The sequence below is a fragment of the Salmo salar genome, chromosome 12 (genome assembly GCF_965601325.2).
Source record: "Salmo salar chromosome 12, fSalSal1, whole genome shotgun sequence".
NCBI classification, from domain to species: Eukaryota; Metazoa; Chordata; class Actinopteri; order Salmoniformes; family Salmonidae; genus Salmo; species Salmo salar.
This window is the reverse complement of record NC_138302.1, coordinates 13416415-13432500: the sequence shown is the minus strand read 5'-3', so window position 1 is coordinate 13432500 and position 16086 is coordinate 13416415. Positions and strand designations below refer to the sequence as shown.

General features: G+C 43.2%; 1 protein-coding gene across 1 annotated transcript in view; it reads right to left on the bottom strand.

Annotated features, from left to right (window-relative positions):
* Positions 1 to 11142, bottom strand: part of LOC106564193 (calmodulin-regulated spectrin-associated protein 3) — a 47672-nt gene extending 36530 nt beyond the window's left edge. The window contains 3 exon segments of the mRNA XM_082958602.1: positions 4189 to 4329; positions 4530 to 4798; positions 10522 to 11142. Coding sequence (XP_082814728.1) covers positions 4189 to 4329; positions 4530 to 4798; positions 10522 to 10654 — 543 coding nt within the window. The 5' untranslated portion in view covers positions 10655 to 11142.
* Between the last annotated feature and the right edge of the window lie 4944 nt (positions 11143 to 16086).

Genomic DNA, 16086 nt, shown 5'->3' with positions numbered 1-16086 from the left:
TCTCTTGATTTCTCTTAGAGAGAGTGGGTAGAGACAAACGGGTGGATCAAGCAATTGGAGTGTGTAAGAAAGTGGTAGGTGCCTTTGCCTATTGGTGGAAAAAGAAGAGAGACCTGGCAATTGCTCTAAAAGAACACAACCTACCCCAGCACAGCTACCAGGTAGGGATCACATCAAAAGATGGTGCAAAGAGTACTGGAGCGGGAGAAAGACATTTCACAGGTCTTGTCCAGAGACAAGAAGACCCGGCACTTAGCTCCCACCTGTACAGATAGATGTTCTTGAGTCCATCAACCAGGCATTGACCCCACTCCTAGAATTCACAGATGCTCTGTCTGGTGAGTCTTATGTCACTGTGTCTTACCTGAAGCCATTACTACACCTGTTCAATACAGAGGTCATGAAACCTGATGGTGAAACAGAGCTCAGCCAAACCATCAAAACGGTAGTCATGGACTATCTGAATGAGAAATATGATGACGTAGCCACAGATGACCTCCTGGACATAGCCTCGTTGGTCGACCCTCGATTTAAAACGCATTACATCAAAGAGGAGAAGGTGGGCCACATAAAAGCAAGAGCTGTCTCAGGGATCGTGAATGAGGGAGATGAAAACCCAAGCCCAGCACAGGAAGACATTGCTGCTGCTTCACCACAACTGACAGCTAAAAAGAGAAAGTCACTGGGATGTTTTTTCAAAAAGCTGTGCTCCTCCACAGGTCTTACTGAAATCCAGCTGGTAGACAAGGAACTCAGCTGCTACCTTCAGTCTCCTAATGCTGACAGTGAAACCAAATCCACTGGACTGGTGGAAGATCCACCCCCCAAAACACTTTCCCAAAGTCAGCTATCTGGCAAAGCGCTACCTGTGCATTCCTGTGACCAGCTCCCCATCAGAGCGTGTTATTAGCACAGGTGGGAACATAGTGACCTGCCATAGGGCAGCTTTAAAGCCAGAGACCGTAGACAGACTTGGATTTCTTGCTTGAAACTTGTAAGACAACAACTACCCCAGCTTCAATTGTGATGTACCATTAGGCTAACAGTTATAAACAACTACCCCAGCTTCAACTGTGATGTGCCATTAGTCTAACAGTTATAAACAACTACCCCAGCTTCAACTGTGATGTACCATTAGTCTAACAGTTATAAACAACTACCCCAGCTTCAACTGTGATGTGCCATTAGGCTAACAGTTATAAACAACTACCCCAGCTTCAACTGTGATGTGCCATTAGGCAACAGTTATAAACAACTACCCAGCTCAACTGTGATGTGCCATTAGTCTAACAGTTATAAACAACTACCCCAGCTTCAACTGTGATGTGCCATTAGGCTAACAGTTATAAACAACTACCCCAGCTTCAACTGTGATGTACCATTAGGCTAACAGTTATAAACAACTACCCCAGCTTCAACTGTGATGTGCCATTAGGCTAACAGTTATAAACAACTACCCCAGCTTCAACTGTGATGTACCATTAGGCTAACAGTTATAAACAACTAACCCAGCTTCAACTGTGATGTGCCATTAGGCTAACAGTTATAAACAACTACCCCAGCTTCAACTGTGATGTACCATTAGGCTAACAGTTATAAACAACTACCCCAGCTTCAACTGTGATGTACCATTAGGCTAACAGTTATAAACAACTACCCCAGCTTCAACTGTGATGTGCCATTAGGCTAACAGTTATAAACAACTACCCCAGACTTCAACTGTGATGTGACCATTAGTCTAACAGTTATAAACAACTACCCCAGCTTCAACTGTGATGTACCATTAGGCTAACAGTTATAAACAACTACCCCAGCTTCAACTGTGATGTACCATTAGGCTAACAGTTATAAACAACTACCCCAGCTTCAACTGTGATGTACCATTAGGCTAACAGTTATAAACAACTACCCCAGCTTCAACTGTGATGTACCATTAGGCTAACAGTTATAAACAACTACCCCAGCTTCAACTGTGATGTACCATTAGGCTAACAGTTATAAACAACTACCCCAGCTTCAACTGTGATGTGCCATTAGGCTAACAGTTATAAACAACTACCCCAGCTTCAACTGTGATGTGCCATTAGGCTAACAGTTATAAACAACTACCCCAGCTTCAACTGTGATGTACCATTAGGCTAACAGTTATAAACAACTACCCCAGCTTCAACTGTGATGTACCATTAGGCTAACAGTTATAAACAACTACCCCAGCTTCAACTGTGATGTACCATTAGGCTAACAGTTATAAACAACTACCCCAGCTTCAACTGTGATGTACCATTAGGCTAACAGTTATAAACAACTACCCCAGCTTCAACTGTGATGTGCCATTAGGCTAACAGTTATAAACAACTACCCCAGCTTCAACTGTGATGTACCATTAGGCTAACAGTTATAAACAACTACCCCAGCTTCAACTGTGATGTACCATTAGTCTAACAGTTATAAACAACTACCCCAGCTTCAACTGTGATGTACCATTAGGCTAACAGTTATAAACAACTACCCCAGCTTCAACTGTGATGTACCATTAGTCTAACAGTTATAAACAACTATCCCAGTGTAACCGATGTGAAATGGCTAGTTAGTTAGCGGTGGTGCGCGCTAATAGCGTTTCAATCAGTGACGTCAATCGCTCTGAGACTTGAAGTAGGGTTGCCCCTTGCGTTGCAAGGGCCGCGGCTTTTGTGGCGCGATGGGTAACGTTGCTTCGGTGGGTGTCAGTTGTTGATGTGTGCAAGGGTCCCTGGTTCGAGCCCGGGTTGGGGCGAAGAGAGGGACGGAACCTACACTGTGACATTGATGCTGTTGACCCGGATCATTGGTTCCTGCGGAAAAAGGAGGAGGTCAAAGGGGGGGTGAGTGTAACCGATGTGAAATGGCTAGTTAGTTAGCGGTGGTGCGCGCTAATAGCGTTTCAATCAGTGACGTCAATCGCTCTGAGACTTGAAGTAGGGTTTCCCCTTGCGTTGCAAGGGCCGCGGCTTTTGTGGCGCGATGGGTAACGATGCTTCGTGGGGTGTCAGTTGTTGATGTGTGCAAGGGTCCCTGGTTCGAGCCCGGGTTGGGGCGAAGAGAGGGACGGAACCTACACTGTGACACCAGCTTCAACTGTGATGTACCATTAGGCTAACAGTTATAAACAACCTACCAGCTTCAACTGTGATGTACCATTAGTCTAACAGTTATAAACAACTACCCCAGCTTCAACTGTGATGTACCATTAGTCTAACAGTTATAAACAACTACCCCAGCTTCAACTGTGATGTGCCATTAGTCTAACAGTTATAAACAACCTACCAGCTTCAACTGTGATGTACCATTAGTCTAACAGTTATAAACAACTACCCCAGCTTCAACTGTGATGTACCATTAGTCTAACAGTTATAAACAACTACCCCAGCTTCAACTGTGATGTACCATTAGGCTAACAGTTATAAACAACTACCCCAGCTTCAACTGTGATGTACCATTAGGCTAACAGTTATAAACAACTACCCCAGCTTCAACTGTGATGTACCATTAGGCTAACAGTTATAAACAACTACCCCAGCTTCAACTGTGATGTGCCATTAGTCTAACAGTTATAAACAACCTACCAGCTTCAACTGTGATGTACCATTAGTCTAACAGTTATAAACAACTACCCCAGCTTCAACTGTGATGTACCATTAGGCTAACAGTTATAAACAACTACCCCAGCTTCAACTGTGATGTACCATTAGGCTAACAGTTATAACGAATATTGACTTGCACTATTTGTTTATTTATTTTTGTATTTCTTGCTCATGACATGTAAGGGTTTACAGCTTTAAAAAAAAGTGGAGTTAAAATGTTATTTGTGAGTTCTACTTCTGACAAAAAATAAGACGCATTAAAGTCTTTGGTTTGATCAGGCAGGCTTGAGTCTGAAACAGACATGCACCTTTTAAACATTATTTGATTAATATCGTGATAATTATCGTTATCGAATGAAATAAATATATATTGTGATAATTTATTTGCCATATCGCTCAGCCCTAATGACCTGGTTGTGTTCTAGAATGACCTGGTTGTGTTCTAGAATGACCTGGTTGTGTTCTAGAATGACCTGGTTGTGTTCTAGAATGACCTGGTTGTGTTCTAGAATGACCTGGTTGTGTTCTAGAATGACCTGGTCATTTTCTGGTCGTGCTCTGGTCTTACCCGGTTAACCCAGAAGAGGAGGGCATTCTCCCACGGAGCCCCGCCTCCCATTTTCTCCGCCTCTGCCGTCATCTTAACCTTGCCCACCGTCTCCATGGCAGCCAGTGACATCAGTGAGTCAATCAGGACCAGGTGGGCCCTCTAGACCAATCAGACAGAGAGAAGCAGACCATGAGCCAATCATGAGAGAGCAAAGGATCAATGATAGGAGTAACGTTAGGGTTACACACACACACACACACCACACACACACACACACACACACACACACACACACACACACACACACACACACACACACACACACAGTAACACACACAGTAACACACACTGTAACACACCGTCTTGATGGGCGTGTGGCTGAGGTCTTCCTCTGTGATGGCCACATCTTGGTCCCTGGGCTCCAGGCCCCTCTTGGTGAGGAGCTGCAGCAGTGCAGAGTTGTCCCCTGGGGGCCCCTGAGTAGCTGGCTGGGAGACCCCGTGGAGCAGGGCCTGGGTCCTACAGTACAGCTCAGGGGACAGGAGTAGCTGGGAGACGGAGGGCTTGAGGTGCTCCTGCTCATACTTGTCTCTGTACAGAGGCTCTCGCAGCTCCACCGGGACATTCTCTATGGTGGAGGAGAGGGGTAAACAATGAGGAACCGTAGAACTACCTGAACATTCTCTACAAGGGGACAGAGGACAACCTATAGAGTTATAACTGTAGAACTACCTGAACATTCTCTACAGGAGGACAGAGGACAACCTATAGAGTTATAACTGTAGAACTACCTGAACATTCTCTACAGGGGGACAGAGGACAACCTATAGAGTTATAACTGTAGAACTACCTGAACATTCTCTACAGGGAGACAGAGGACAACCTATAGAGTTATAACTGTAGGACTACCTGAACATTCTCTACAGGGGGACAGAGGACAACCTATAGAGTTATAACTGTAGAACTACCTGAACATTCTCTACAGGGGGACAGAGGACAACCTATAGAGTTATAACTGTAGAACTACCTGAACATTCTCTACAGGGGGACAGAGGACAACCTATAGAGTTATAACTGTAGAACTACCTGAACATTCTCTACAGGGGGACAGAGGACAACCTATAGAGTTATAACTGTAGAACTACCTGAACATTCTCTACAGGAGGACAGAGGACAACCTATAGAGTTATAACTGTAGAACTACCTGAACATTCTCTACAGGGGGACAGAGGACAACCTATAGAGTTATAACTGTAGAACTACCTGAACATTCTCTACAGGGAGACAGAGGACAACCTATAGAGTTATAACTGTAGAACTACCTGAACATTCTCTACAGGGGGACAGAGGACAACCTATAGAGTTATAACTGTAGAACTACCTGAACATTCTCTCTATCCCCCCCTCTATCTCTCTCTCCCCCATCTATCTCACTCTCTCCCACTCTCAATCAATTACTACAGAGAGAAAGAAAGGATGAAAGAGTGAATGTACAGACTCTCTCTCTCTCTCTTCATCTCTCTCTCTCTAGACAGGCATATCACACAGAGGACAGATATAATGTCATCATCTGCATGAACAACTCAGCCAGGCGACAGTGTGTGTGTGTGTGTGTGTGTGTGTGTGTGTGTGTGTGGTGTGTGTGTGTGTGTGTGTGTGTGTGTGTGTGTGTGTGTGTGGGGGTGGGTGGGGTGCCATGCCGCACTGCAACACACACATCCCTCGGCTGGGCTCAGGGACCCACATCCCCTTGCTCTGCTGCTCTAGGAGAGGGAAGGATGATCTGAGAGATTGGAGCAGCTCTCCCACTGGCAAGGAAGGAAGGAATATCTAACTCTGGACTGGACTACTCCCCTCCTTCTCCTCTCCTCCTCCTCTCCTCTTCTTCTTCCTCTATTGGAGTGGGCTCCAAGAAGAAAGAGAGAGGACAATAATTCCAGGTGGGCTGTTGATAGAGGGAGCAAGGGGAAGAAGGAGAGCGATCTGATCTAGGCTGCGTCTGATAGGACACACTATGTTTACAGCCATTGTTATCAGCAGGACTATGGTCCTTGACACACACACACAAACATACACACACAAACACACATAGTCCATCTGTAAATTGCCCACTCAATCTACCTACCTCATCCCCATACTGTTTTTATTTTATTTACTTTTCTGTTCTTTTGCACACCAGTATCTCTACTTGCACATCATCATCTGCTCATTTATCATTCAGTGTTAATCTGCTAAATTGTAATTATTCGCTCCTATGGCCTATTTATTGCCTACCTCCTCATGCCTTTTGCACACACTGTATATAGACTTACTTTTTTCTACTGTATCATTGACTTGTTTATTGTGTTATTGGCTTGTTTATTGTTTACTCCATGTTTAACTCTGTGTTGTTGTCTGTGTCACACTGCTTTGCTTTATCTTGGCCAGGTCGCAGTTGTAAATGAGAACTTGTTCCCAACTTGTCTACCTGGTTAAATAAAGGTGAAATATATATATATATTTTTAAAACACACACACACACACCAAACTGTAGTAGGTTCAACTCTGTATTCAAGCTACAGAACACTGGGGATAAATGGAACGCTGGTTGCCATGGGAACGGCAGAAGAGGAGAAAGCCATTCCGTCTCAATCAAAAGGAATGACTGTGGCTCTGGACTGCTGAGCAGGGCCCAGCTAACCCAATTAGCATCATGCTAATCTAATCCAGTAGAAACAGGTTAAGAACGCTAAAACAGCAGAAACACACACAGGGCCGTGGAGGTTCAAAACAAACAGAGGCTTTGACTGAGACTGTATGGCAAGGAGGGTTGTATACAACATTCACAGCTATGTAAGGACCAGTGGAGGCTGCTGAGGGGAGGACGGCTCATAATAATGGCTGGAACGGAGCAAATGGAATGGCAACAAACATCTGGAAACTGTGTTTGTTGTATTTGATACCATTCCACTGATTCCGCTCCAGTCATTACCATGAGCCCATCCTCCCCAATTAAGATGCCACCAACCTCATGTGGTAAAGACACACACACGCACACACACACACACACACTGGAGCCTAAACTAAACACACACAATGGAATGTGTTCGTTAACACAGAAAGGGGAAGAAGGAGAGGGATCTGATCTAGGCTGTGTCTGATAGGACACACTATGTTTACAGCCATTGTTATCAGCAGGACTATGGTCTTTGACACACACACACACACACACATCATGTCTGACACAGGATCCTCTATTGATCTGTTATAGATTTAGAAGTCACTTAACCTCGATGAAGACACTTACTTTAACCGTTTACACTATAATACCGATGTTACAGTGCAAGACAGAGTGCATCTGTGCAGTGAGTGTGCCAGATGTTGATGTTTGTTTTTCAACTTCCGCATTGGGCTGACTGAGATTTATATCGGGGATAGGCTACTAACGTCAGGTAGCCTTCAACATACGTCAGGTAGCCTTCAACATACGTCAGGTAGCCTTCAACATACGTCAGGTAGCCTTCTACATACGTCAGGTAGCCTTCTACATACGTCAGGTAGCCTTCTACATACGTCAGGTAGCCTTCAACATACGTCAGGTAGCCTTCAACATACGTCAGGTAGCCTTCAACATACGTCAGGTAGCCTTCTACATACGTCAGGTAGCCTTCAACATACGTCAGGTAGCCTTCAACATACGTCAGGTAGCCTTCTACATACGTCAGGTAGCCTTCAACATACGTCAGGTAGCCTTCTACATACGTCAGGTAGCCTTCTACATACGTCAGGTAGCCTTCTACATACGTCAGGTAGCCTTCTACATACGTCAGGTAGCCTTCTACATACGTCAGGTAGCCTTCTACATACGTCAGGTAGCCTTCAACATACGTCAGGTAGCCTTCTACATACGTCAGGTAGCCTTCTACATACGTCAGGTAGCCTTCTACATACGTCAGGTAGCCTTCAACATACGTCAGGTAGCCTTCTACATACGTCAGGTAGCCTTCTACATACGTCAGGTAGCCTTCAACATACGTCAGGTAGCCTTCTACATACGTCAGGTAGCCTTCTACATACGTCAGGTAGCCTTCTACATACGTCAGGTAGCCTTCAACATACGTCAGGTAGCCTTCTACATACGTCAGGTAGCCTTCTACATACGTCAGGTAGCCTTCTACATACGTCAGGTAGCCTTCAACATACGTCAGGTAGCCTTCTACATACGTCAGGTAGCCTTCTACATACGTCAGGTAGCCTTCTACATACGTCAGGTAGCCTTCAACATACGTCAGGTAGCCTTCTACATACGTCAGGTAGCCTTCTACATACGTCAGGTAGCCTTCTACATACGTCAGGTAGCCTTCTACATACGTCAGGTAGCCTTCTACATACGTCAGGTAGCCTTCAACATACGTCAGGTAGCCTTCTACATACGTCAGGTAGCCTTCTACATACGTCAGGTAGCCTTCTACATACGTCAGGTAGCCTTCTACATACGTCAGGTAGCCTTCTACATACGTCAGGTAGCCTTCTACACGCAGTAGCCCCCGTCAGGTAGCCTTCTACATACGTCAGGTAGCCTTCTACATACGTCAGGTAGCCTTCAACATACGTCAGGTAGCCTTCTACATACGTCAGGTAGCCTTCTACATACGTCAGGTAGCCTTCTACATACGTCAGGTAGCCTTCAACATACGTCAGGTAGCCTTCTACATACATCAGGTAGCCTTCTACATACGTCAGGTAGCCTTCAACATACGGGAATCGATACAGTTAAGAGGCTCAAACTCACGATAGACAGACAGGCTGCTAAGGTCACGGTTAGGTTTGGAATAAGGGTTAGTGTTAGGGTAAGGGTTAAGGGTTAAGGTTAGGGTTAAGGTTAGGGCTAGGGTTAGTGGATAGTTAGTTGAAATGTTGTTGACAGTTATTGAACATCTACAAACCATCTACAAACTATCCAAATAAAATGTTCCCGATAGAACTGCCATGAACAGAGCTGAGGTTATTATGACTCCCTGCCAAAATAAAGGTTAAATCAACTATAGGCCTACATGTTCTATATTCTACATGTTCCCTATTCTACATGTTCCCTAATCTACATGTCTCATATTCTACATGTCCCATATTTTACATGCATTGTTTTCTACATAGGCTATTTCTATCTGAACCTTCCAAGACGTTGCGTTCTACTGCGCGCTGCAGAGGACATTACAATTCTACAAAATGGACGTGTTAGCAGGCCTGTAGGATGACAAAGGGAACCCCCAGGTGCAACTGCAGGGAAATGTGTAGGCTACATAAAAACGATTAGGCGAGATTATATCCTTTCCTCGTCTCCTTTCCTTAATGGTAGGGGTACAATCGCTAATCTGATATAAATTGGCAGGTGAAAGACGTGGTTATAATCTATCCACTTCGCCTATCGGTGGTGGTGGAAGCTTGTCCCTTTGTTGCAGCTGTATAGCTGACGTTTAACCACAGGCTATATAAGTGGCAGTGTCACCGTCACACGATTGTGTGAATCTATAACACAATCTATAACACACAAGCAATGCATGCGTACGGCTACGAGAAGGCTGGACCACGGTGATGTAGCCTATGCGTGTGCGCGTGTAACACTGACACACATATGGAAGAGATATCCATTTAGGCTACCACGCACGCGGTGGCATAGGCCTACACTCATATTAGCCTGATATGTGGCGCGTGCAACACATTTAACTAGCAGATAGGCCTGTTGATCTGGAGTGTAGGCCTATATTATCGTCCAATAGTATTACAGGCCGCGATATAAATAATAGATTAACTGACGATAGAAGTAAAAGAGGAAGGCGGTTACGCTATCCTCCTCCGCCCATACGTCTGTAGGCGAACAGCTGCCCCTTTGAATCAAGGCCTTCTCTTTCTTAACCATTCTGGTTTCTGAACCTATAGAATCACCTGATTTAAAATACAAAATAAAAAGGTGAATGAACAGATACTCTGTAACATATGGCATTCAACGCGGTCACCTGTGAGAGTGAAATGGCCAGAGAAGCAGTGGCTAACAGCCTGTGATGAAGAGGATAGAAGCATGGGTGTGAGCGTTTGAGATGCTTTGTGCGTGAGTCGCCTGTCACATCTTGCTGTAGTCTATAATCAGACACATCGTAGCCTTGACAACATAAACCTTTTTCGAATAAAATATAATTATTCCATTATTATTAACAGTAAATATCCGTGATTCTGTCCAATAGACGCCCTGGAAAAACATGAACCTCTGTGGCCTGTCAATTTCCCCGTTATAGCCTAGGGACACCCGCCAACTGCATCAATAACGGGAGAAACGTCAACCGGTAAATCGCCCATGATAAATAAAGGCCATCTAACCTGCGGATCCGTATGACTTCGCCAGTAGCCACCGGACGCTGGCGCGCACCTTTGCTCGGTTGAAGTCGTACTGATCCAACGGTTTAATCTCCGGAACCGTGGATGTTTTCCTCATCTCACCTGCATCCTCCATAGCCCCACCAGTCCACCCAGCCGCTCCGGGAAGGAAGGGAGGGAGGAGGAGTGCACGCGATTTACAAAGAGGGGTGTTACCGCAGCAGCAGCAGCTACCGGAAAAAAAAAATATATATATATATATATAACAACAGCGATTTAAATCCTAATTGTTGCTGTGTTGCGGCGCAGAATTAATGGTGACTACTGTGCTGAGACCGTCTATGTCACCACGGCCTGATAATTAAGGTGTTGGTCCTTATTGCCGCTGCAAGCAATGCGCGGTCACTTGCTGCGTTGGCATCAGTGGGCTTGGGGATGATGGGTTGTAGTAGTATACTGATCCACGGAGACAACCGCTTTTCAGGACATTATTTCCATTCTTTCTGCTCTACGAAGCTGTTCCATCACAGTAATCCCCATGCAGTAGGCTGCTGCACACGCATCCAGATGTAGGAGAGCCGCCACACATTCATTGACCTAGTTTTCAAGTGCTGCTGTAGCCAACGGTCCTGTATGGGGGGTGATAAGGGACATATATAAGCCTAGGCAACCGTACCACCTGACATGATACCAACGCCTTACTAATGTCTGCGTGACGTCTGCATCACGTTTTAATGAAAGTCATAATGTGCATAGTTTATATTTATATTAATTAAATCTCAACCATAAATGTTAGAAACGTAACATTGTTCCCATGCAAGCAGACATTCCGACGTAGCCACCTTGAACTATAGTGTAGCCTACGGCTTGTGTATTTCCTGTTATCGCTAATGGCCTAGAAAAGATGATGCCCAATCTATAGATAATCTGTCTTTCCTTCAACACTGTATGGCATAGTATGTTATCGTATCTCGCTGTATACAGATCTAAATGTTGTTGGCCAATCACAGACTGTGTTGTTACCAGTTCCACATCAGACAACCAATAAGAGTTGTGTCCACGGCTTTCAGAGGAGGTCATAGGTGCAATTCGGCTCTTTGGGATGTCCCTTCAGTCGAATAGAACAGTTCATAGACTTTCCCAGAGGATCCCTGCTATCCTTGGGATGTCCATACCTCTATCAAGTATAAATGTCAATTGGTTAAGTTTAGTGTTAGTTTAGGGTAGGACATCCTAAGGAATCCGGATAGCAGTGACCATTCATAGAGTGAGAGACTGGCACGGTATTTGAGAGCTCGGCGGCAACACAGACATTCATTTGTTTCCTTGTTTGTTTTACAAGTGGCAGAAGTGATTTTCGAGTGTCTGCCCCAGATAGTTTCCTTATTAGAGACAATGAAAATAATTACCGAGATGTCCTTGATCCAATTGAGGAGTAAGTAGGCTATATTTAAGTTGTGATATTGTTAGAAAATATTTAGGTCTACTGTGTTAAGGCAAATGTGGTTTATTTGAAAATAATACTTTTTTGTTGATAACGTATTGTCAAAAGCACATAGGCAATATTATCTACTGTGTCGATAGTGGAGTAGGCTAGTGTATAATAACGTAATTTTATGTGCTAGTATTATTTATTTAATGAATTAATTCAATTGTAAATGAAATAACTACTTTTCAAGGTACAACATGCAACTTCGATGGAAGACCTAAAATCAGGCCTGACAATATCACAACGGTATCCTAATATAGTGTGGATACAGTAGTAGCCTATTCTACAACAATGTAACTGTATGTGCTAGTATTATTTATCTAATTGATCAATTAAATTGTAAATGTGGATGGGTACGCTATTTCATTCAATGATTACGTTATTGTACAAGGTAGATACAGGAGTAGTCTATAGTCTACTATAATAACGTAATTGAATGTGCTATAGTATCATTTATTTCATTGATGAGTACAATTGTAAATGCGGATGGGTAGGCTACTTCATTCAGTGAATACTGAATATATTGCTATCTCTGGGAGAATGTTAATGACGGCTTTTCAGCTGTTGAACTATGGCAACCACAAGTAACCACATCCTCTTCTCCTGTTCAACTACTTTGCCACCACACTACAAATGACTGTACATATACCCCTGTGCCCATGTCAGTGTAACATGATCCATCCAAGGCCTCAGCTGGATGCCTAAAATGTGAGAAATGTATGCAAGATGCTATAGTGTGTGTGTGTGTGTGTGTGTGTGTGTGTGTGTGTGTGTGTGTGTGTGTGTGTGTGTGTGTGTGTGTGTGTGTGTGTGTGTGTGTGGTGTGTGTGTGTGTGTGTGTGTGTGGATGGATGGAGTTCCAAGTAAAGACTTGAGAAGATGGCAAAGGCGATAGTGATGAGAGTGAGAGCATACAGTATGAAAATAAAGACCCCCTTCGGATCTAAAATGAGTGTGGGGTGTCTCCTTTTTGTCAGTTTGAGGATACCACAGTCACCCCTGGTGGAGGTTCTTGGAACACTGCGATTTAAGTCTGAGCAGAGGTTGACGAAAACCTTCAAAAGTGGTGGTGTTGTGTTGCGTGTTATCTTGAATAGCAGGCAGATGTTTGAGTACAGAATCAAATGGTGTAAACTTAACAGGTTAAACTTGTTGAGTACACTCTTTGAGAAAGGGGTTCCAACAGGGTTCTTTGGCTGTCACCAAAGGAGAAAACCTTTTGGATCCAGGTAGAAGTCTTTTTGATTCCATGTAGAACCCTCTGTGAAATGGAGCCCAAAAGGGTTCTACCTAGACACAGAAAGTGTTCTACCTGGAACCAAAAAGGGTTCTCCTATGGGGACAGGGGAAGAATCCTGTTAGTTTGTAGATAGCACCTTTTTATCTGAGTGTAGGCCTCTATTGCAGTCGTGGTTCCGTGGATATCTGTGAAAAATAAAATTCATTGGTGGTGGTGAGTTAAGATAATCAGAAATACTATGAAACATCCCCACTGTTAGCACACATTTGCAAGCAGGCAAAGTAGCCTATGTGTGCTGAGGCATGTGTGATCACTCAACATTGACAGGACCAAGAAAAAAGACATGCTTGGGACTCCCGAGGGGCTCAGCGGTCTAAGGCACTGCATCTCAGGACTAGAGGCACCACTACAGACCCTGGTTTGTTTCCAGGCTGTATCACAACCAGCCGTGATTGGGAGTCCCATAGGGCAGCACACAATTGGCCCAGCATCGTCCGAGTTTTGCTGGGGTAGGCTGTCATTGTAAATAAGAAGTTGTTCTTAACTGACTTGCCTGGTTAAAGTAGAATAATAATGTTAAATAAAGGTTAAATTAAAAAAAGATTAAAAAACATGCAAACAAAAGATGACGTGTCTAACTTGCACTGTTATGCAATTATTAGGAGACTAGATACACTGCTGCTACATTGACCACCCCATTTGTTTTGTACAATGCTACTACTCTCTGTTTATTATCTATGCAGTCACTTCACCCCTACCTAAATGTACAAATTACCTCAACTAACCTGTACCCCCTGCACACTGACTCGGTACCGATACGGCCTTTATATAGACTCATTATTGTTTTGTTATTGTGTTACTTTTTATTATATATATATATATATATATATATATATATATATATATATATATATATATTTTTTTTTTTTTTTTTTACTTTAGTTTATTTGGTAAATATTTTCTTAAACTTTTCTTGAACTGCACTGTTGGTTAATCTGTTATGGCTAGGGGGCAGTATTTTCACGGCTGGATAAAAAACGTACCCGATTTAATCTGGTTACTACTCCTGCCCAGTAACTAGAATATGCATATAATTATTGGCTTTGGATAGAAAACACCAAAGTTTCTAAAACTGTTTGAATGGTGTCTGTGAGTATAACAGAACTCAAATGGCAGGTCAAAACCTGAGAGATTCCTTTACAGGAAGTGGCCTGTCTGACCATTTCTTGAACTTCTTTGCCATCTCTATCTTTTACAAAGGATCTCTGCTCTAACGTGACACTTCCTACGTCTTCCATGGGCGCTCAGAGCCCGGGAAAAAACAGAATGTCGTCATCCCAGCCCTAGGCTGAAACACATTATCATCTTTCTCAAGTGGCCGATCAAGGGACTGTGGGCTTAGGCGCGTGCCCTGGCCGCCCCCGTCTTTGTGATTTTTCCTCTGTTTGCCGAAAAGGAGATTCCCGGTCGGAATATTATCGCTTTTTTTACGAGATAAATTGCATAAAAATTGATTTTAAACAGCGGGTGACATGCTTCGAAGTACGGTAATGGAATATTTAGAATTTTTTGTCACGAATTGCGCCATGCGCGCGACCCTTCTTTACCATTCGGATAGTGTCTGGGACGCACGAACAAAACACCGCTATTCGGATATAACGATGGATTATTTTGGACCAAACCAACATTTGTTATTGAAGTAGCAGTCCTGGGAGTGCATTCTGACGAAGACAACAAAAGGTAATCAAACTTTTATAATAGTAAATCTGATATTGGTGAGTGCTAAACTTGCCGGGTGTCTAAATAGCTAGCCCGTGATGGCTGGGCTATGTACTTAGAATATTGCAAAATGTGCTTTCACCAAAAAGCTATTTTAAAATCGGACATATCGAGTGCATAGAGGAGTTCTGTATCTATAATTCTTTAAAAAATTGTTATGCTTTTTGTGAACGTTTATCGTGAGTAATTTAGTAAATTGTTAGCAAATTCCCCGGAAGTATGCTAGTTCTGAACGTCACATGCTAATGTAAAAAGCTGTTTTTTGATATAAATATGAACTTGATTGAACAAAACATGCATGTATTGTATAACATAATGTCCTAGGTGTGTCATCTGATGAAGATCATCAAAGGTTAGTGCTGCATTTAGCTGTCTTCTGGGTTTTTGTGACATTATATGCTAGCTTGAAAAATGGGTGTCTGATTATTTCTGGCTTGGTACTCTGCCGACATAATCTAATGTTTTGCTTTCGTTGTAAAGCCTTTTTGAAATCGGACAGTGTGGTTAGATAAAGGAGAGTCTTGTCTTTAAAATGCTGTGAAATAGTCATATGTTTGAAAAATTGAAGTTTTTGTATTTTTGAGGAATTTGTAATTCGCGCCACGCCTATCATTGGATATTGGAGCAGGTGTTCCGCTAGCGGAACGTCTAGATGTAAGAGGTTAAGGGCTTGTAAGTAAGCATTTCACGGTAAGGTCTACACTTGTTGTATTCGGCACATGTGATAAAGTTTGATTTGATTTGAAATAGCTAATCCTGGCTACCAATGTTCTATTATTAATTTATTGAGGCAAGCAGATCAGAGATGTCAAAGTGGTACTCAAGCATATGCCATGTGTATGTGACACACATATGTATGGTCATATTTTCTATGTTTTATTTTGTTTATTTTGCCTCCCAGGTATTTGCAGTTAATGTATGTATATAATTACTGCCGCTAGGGGAGCTGTGACGTCAATGAAGTGAGTTAGTGAGATATTTCACATTTCTTCTTCATGATGGAGAATGACTAGTTCTGAAAACAAACCTTTCTCTGTCTCATCATTTTATCCATAAAACA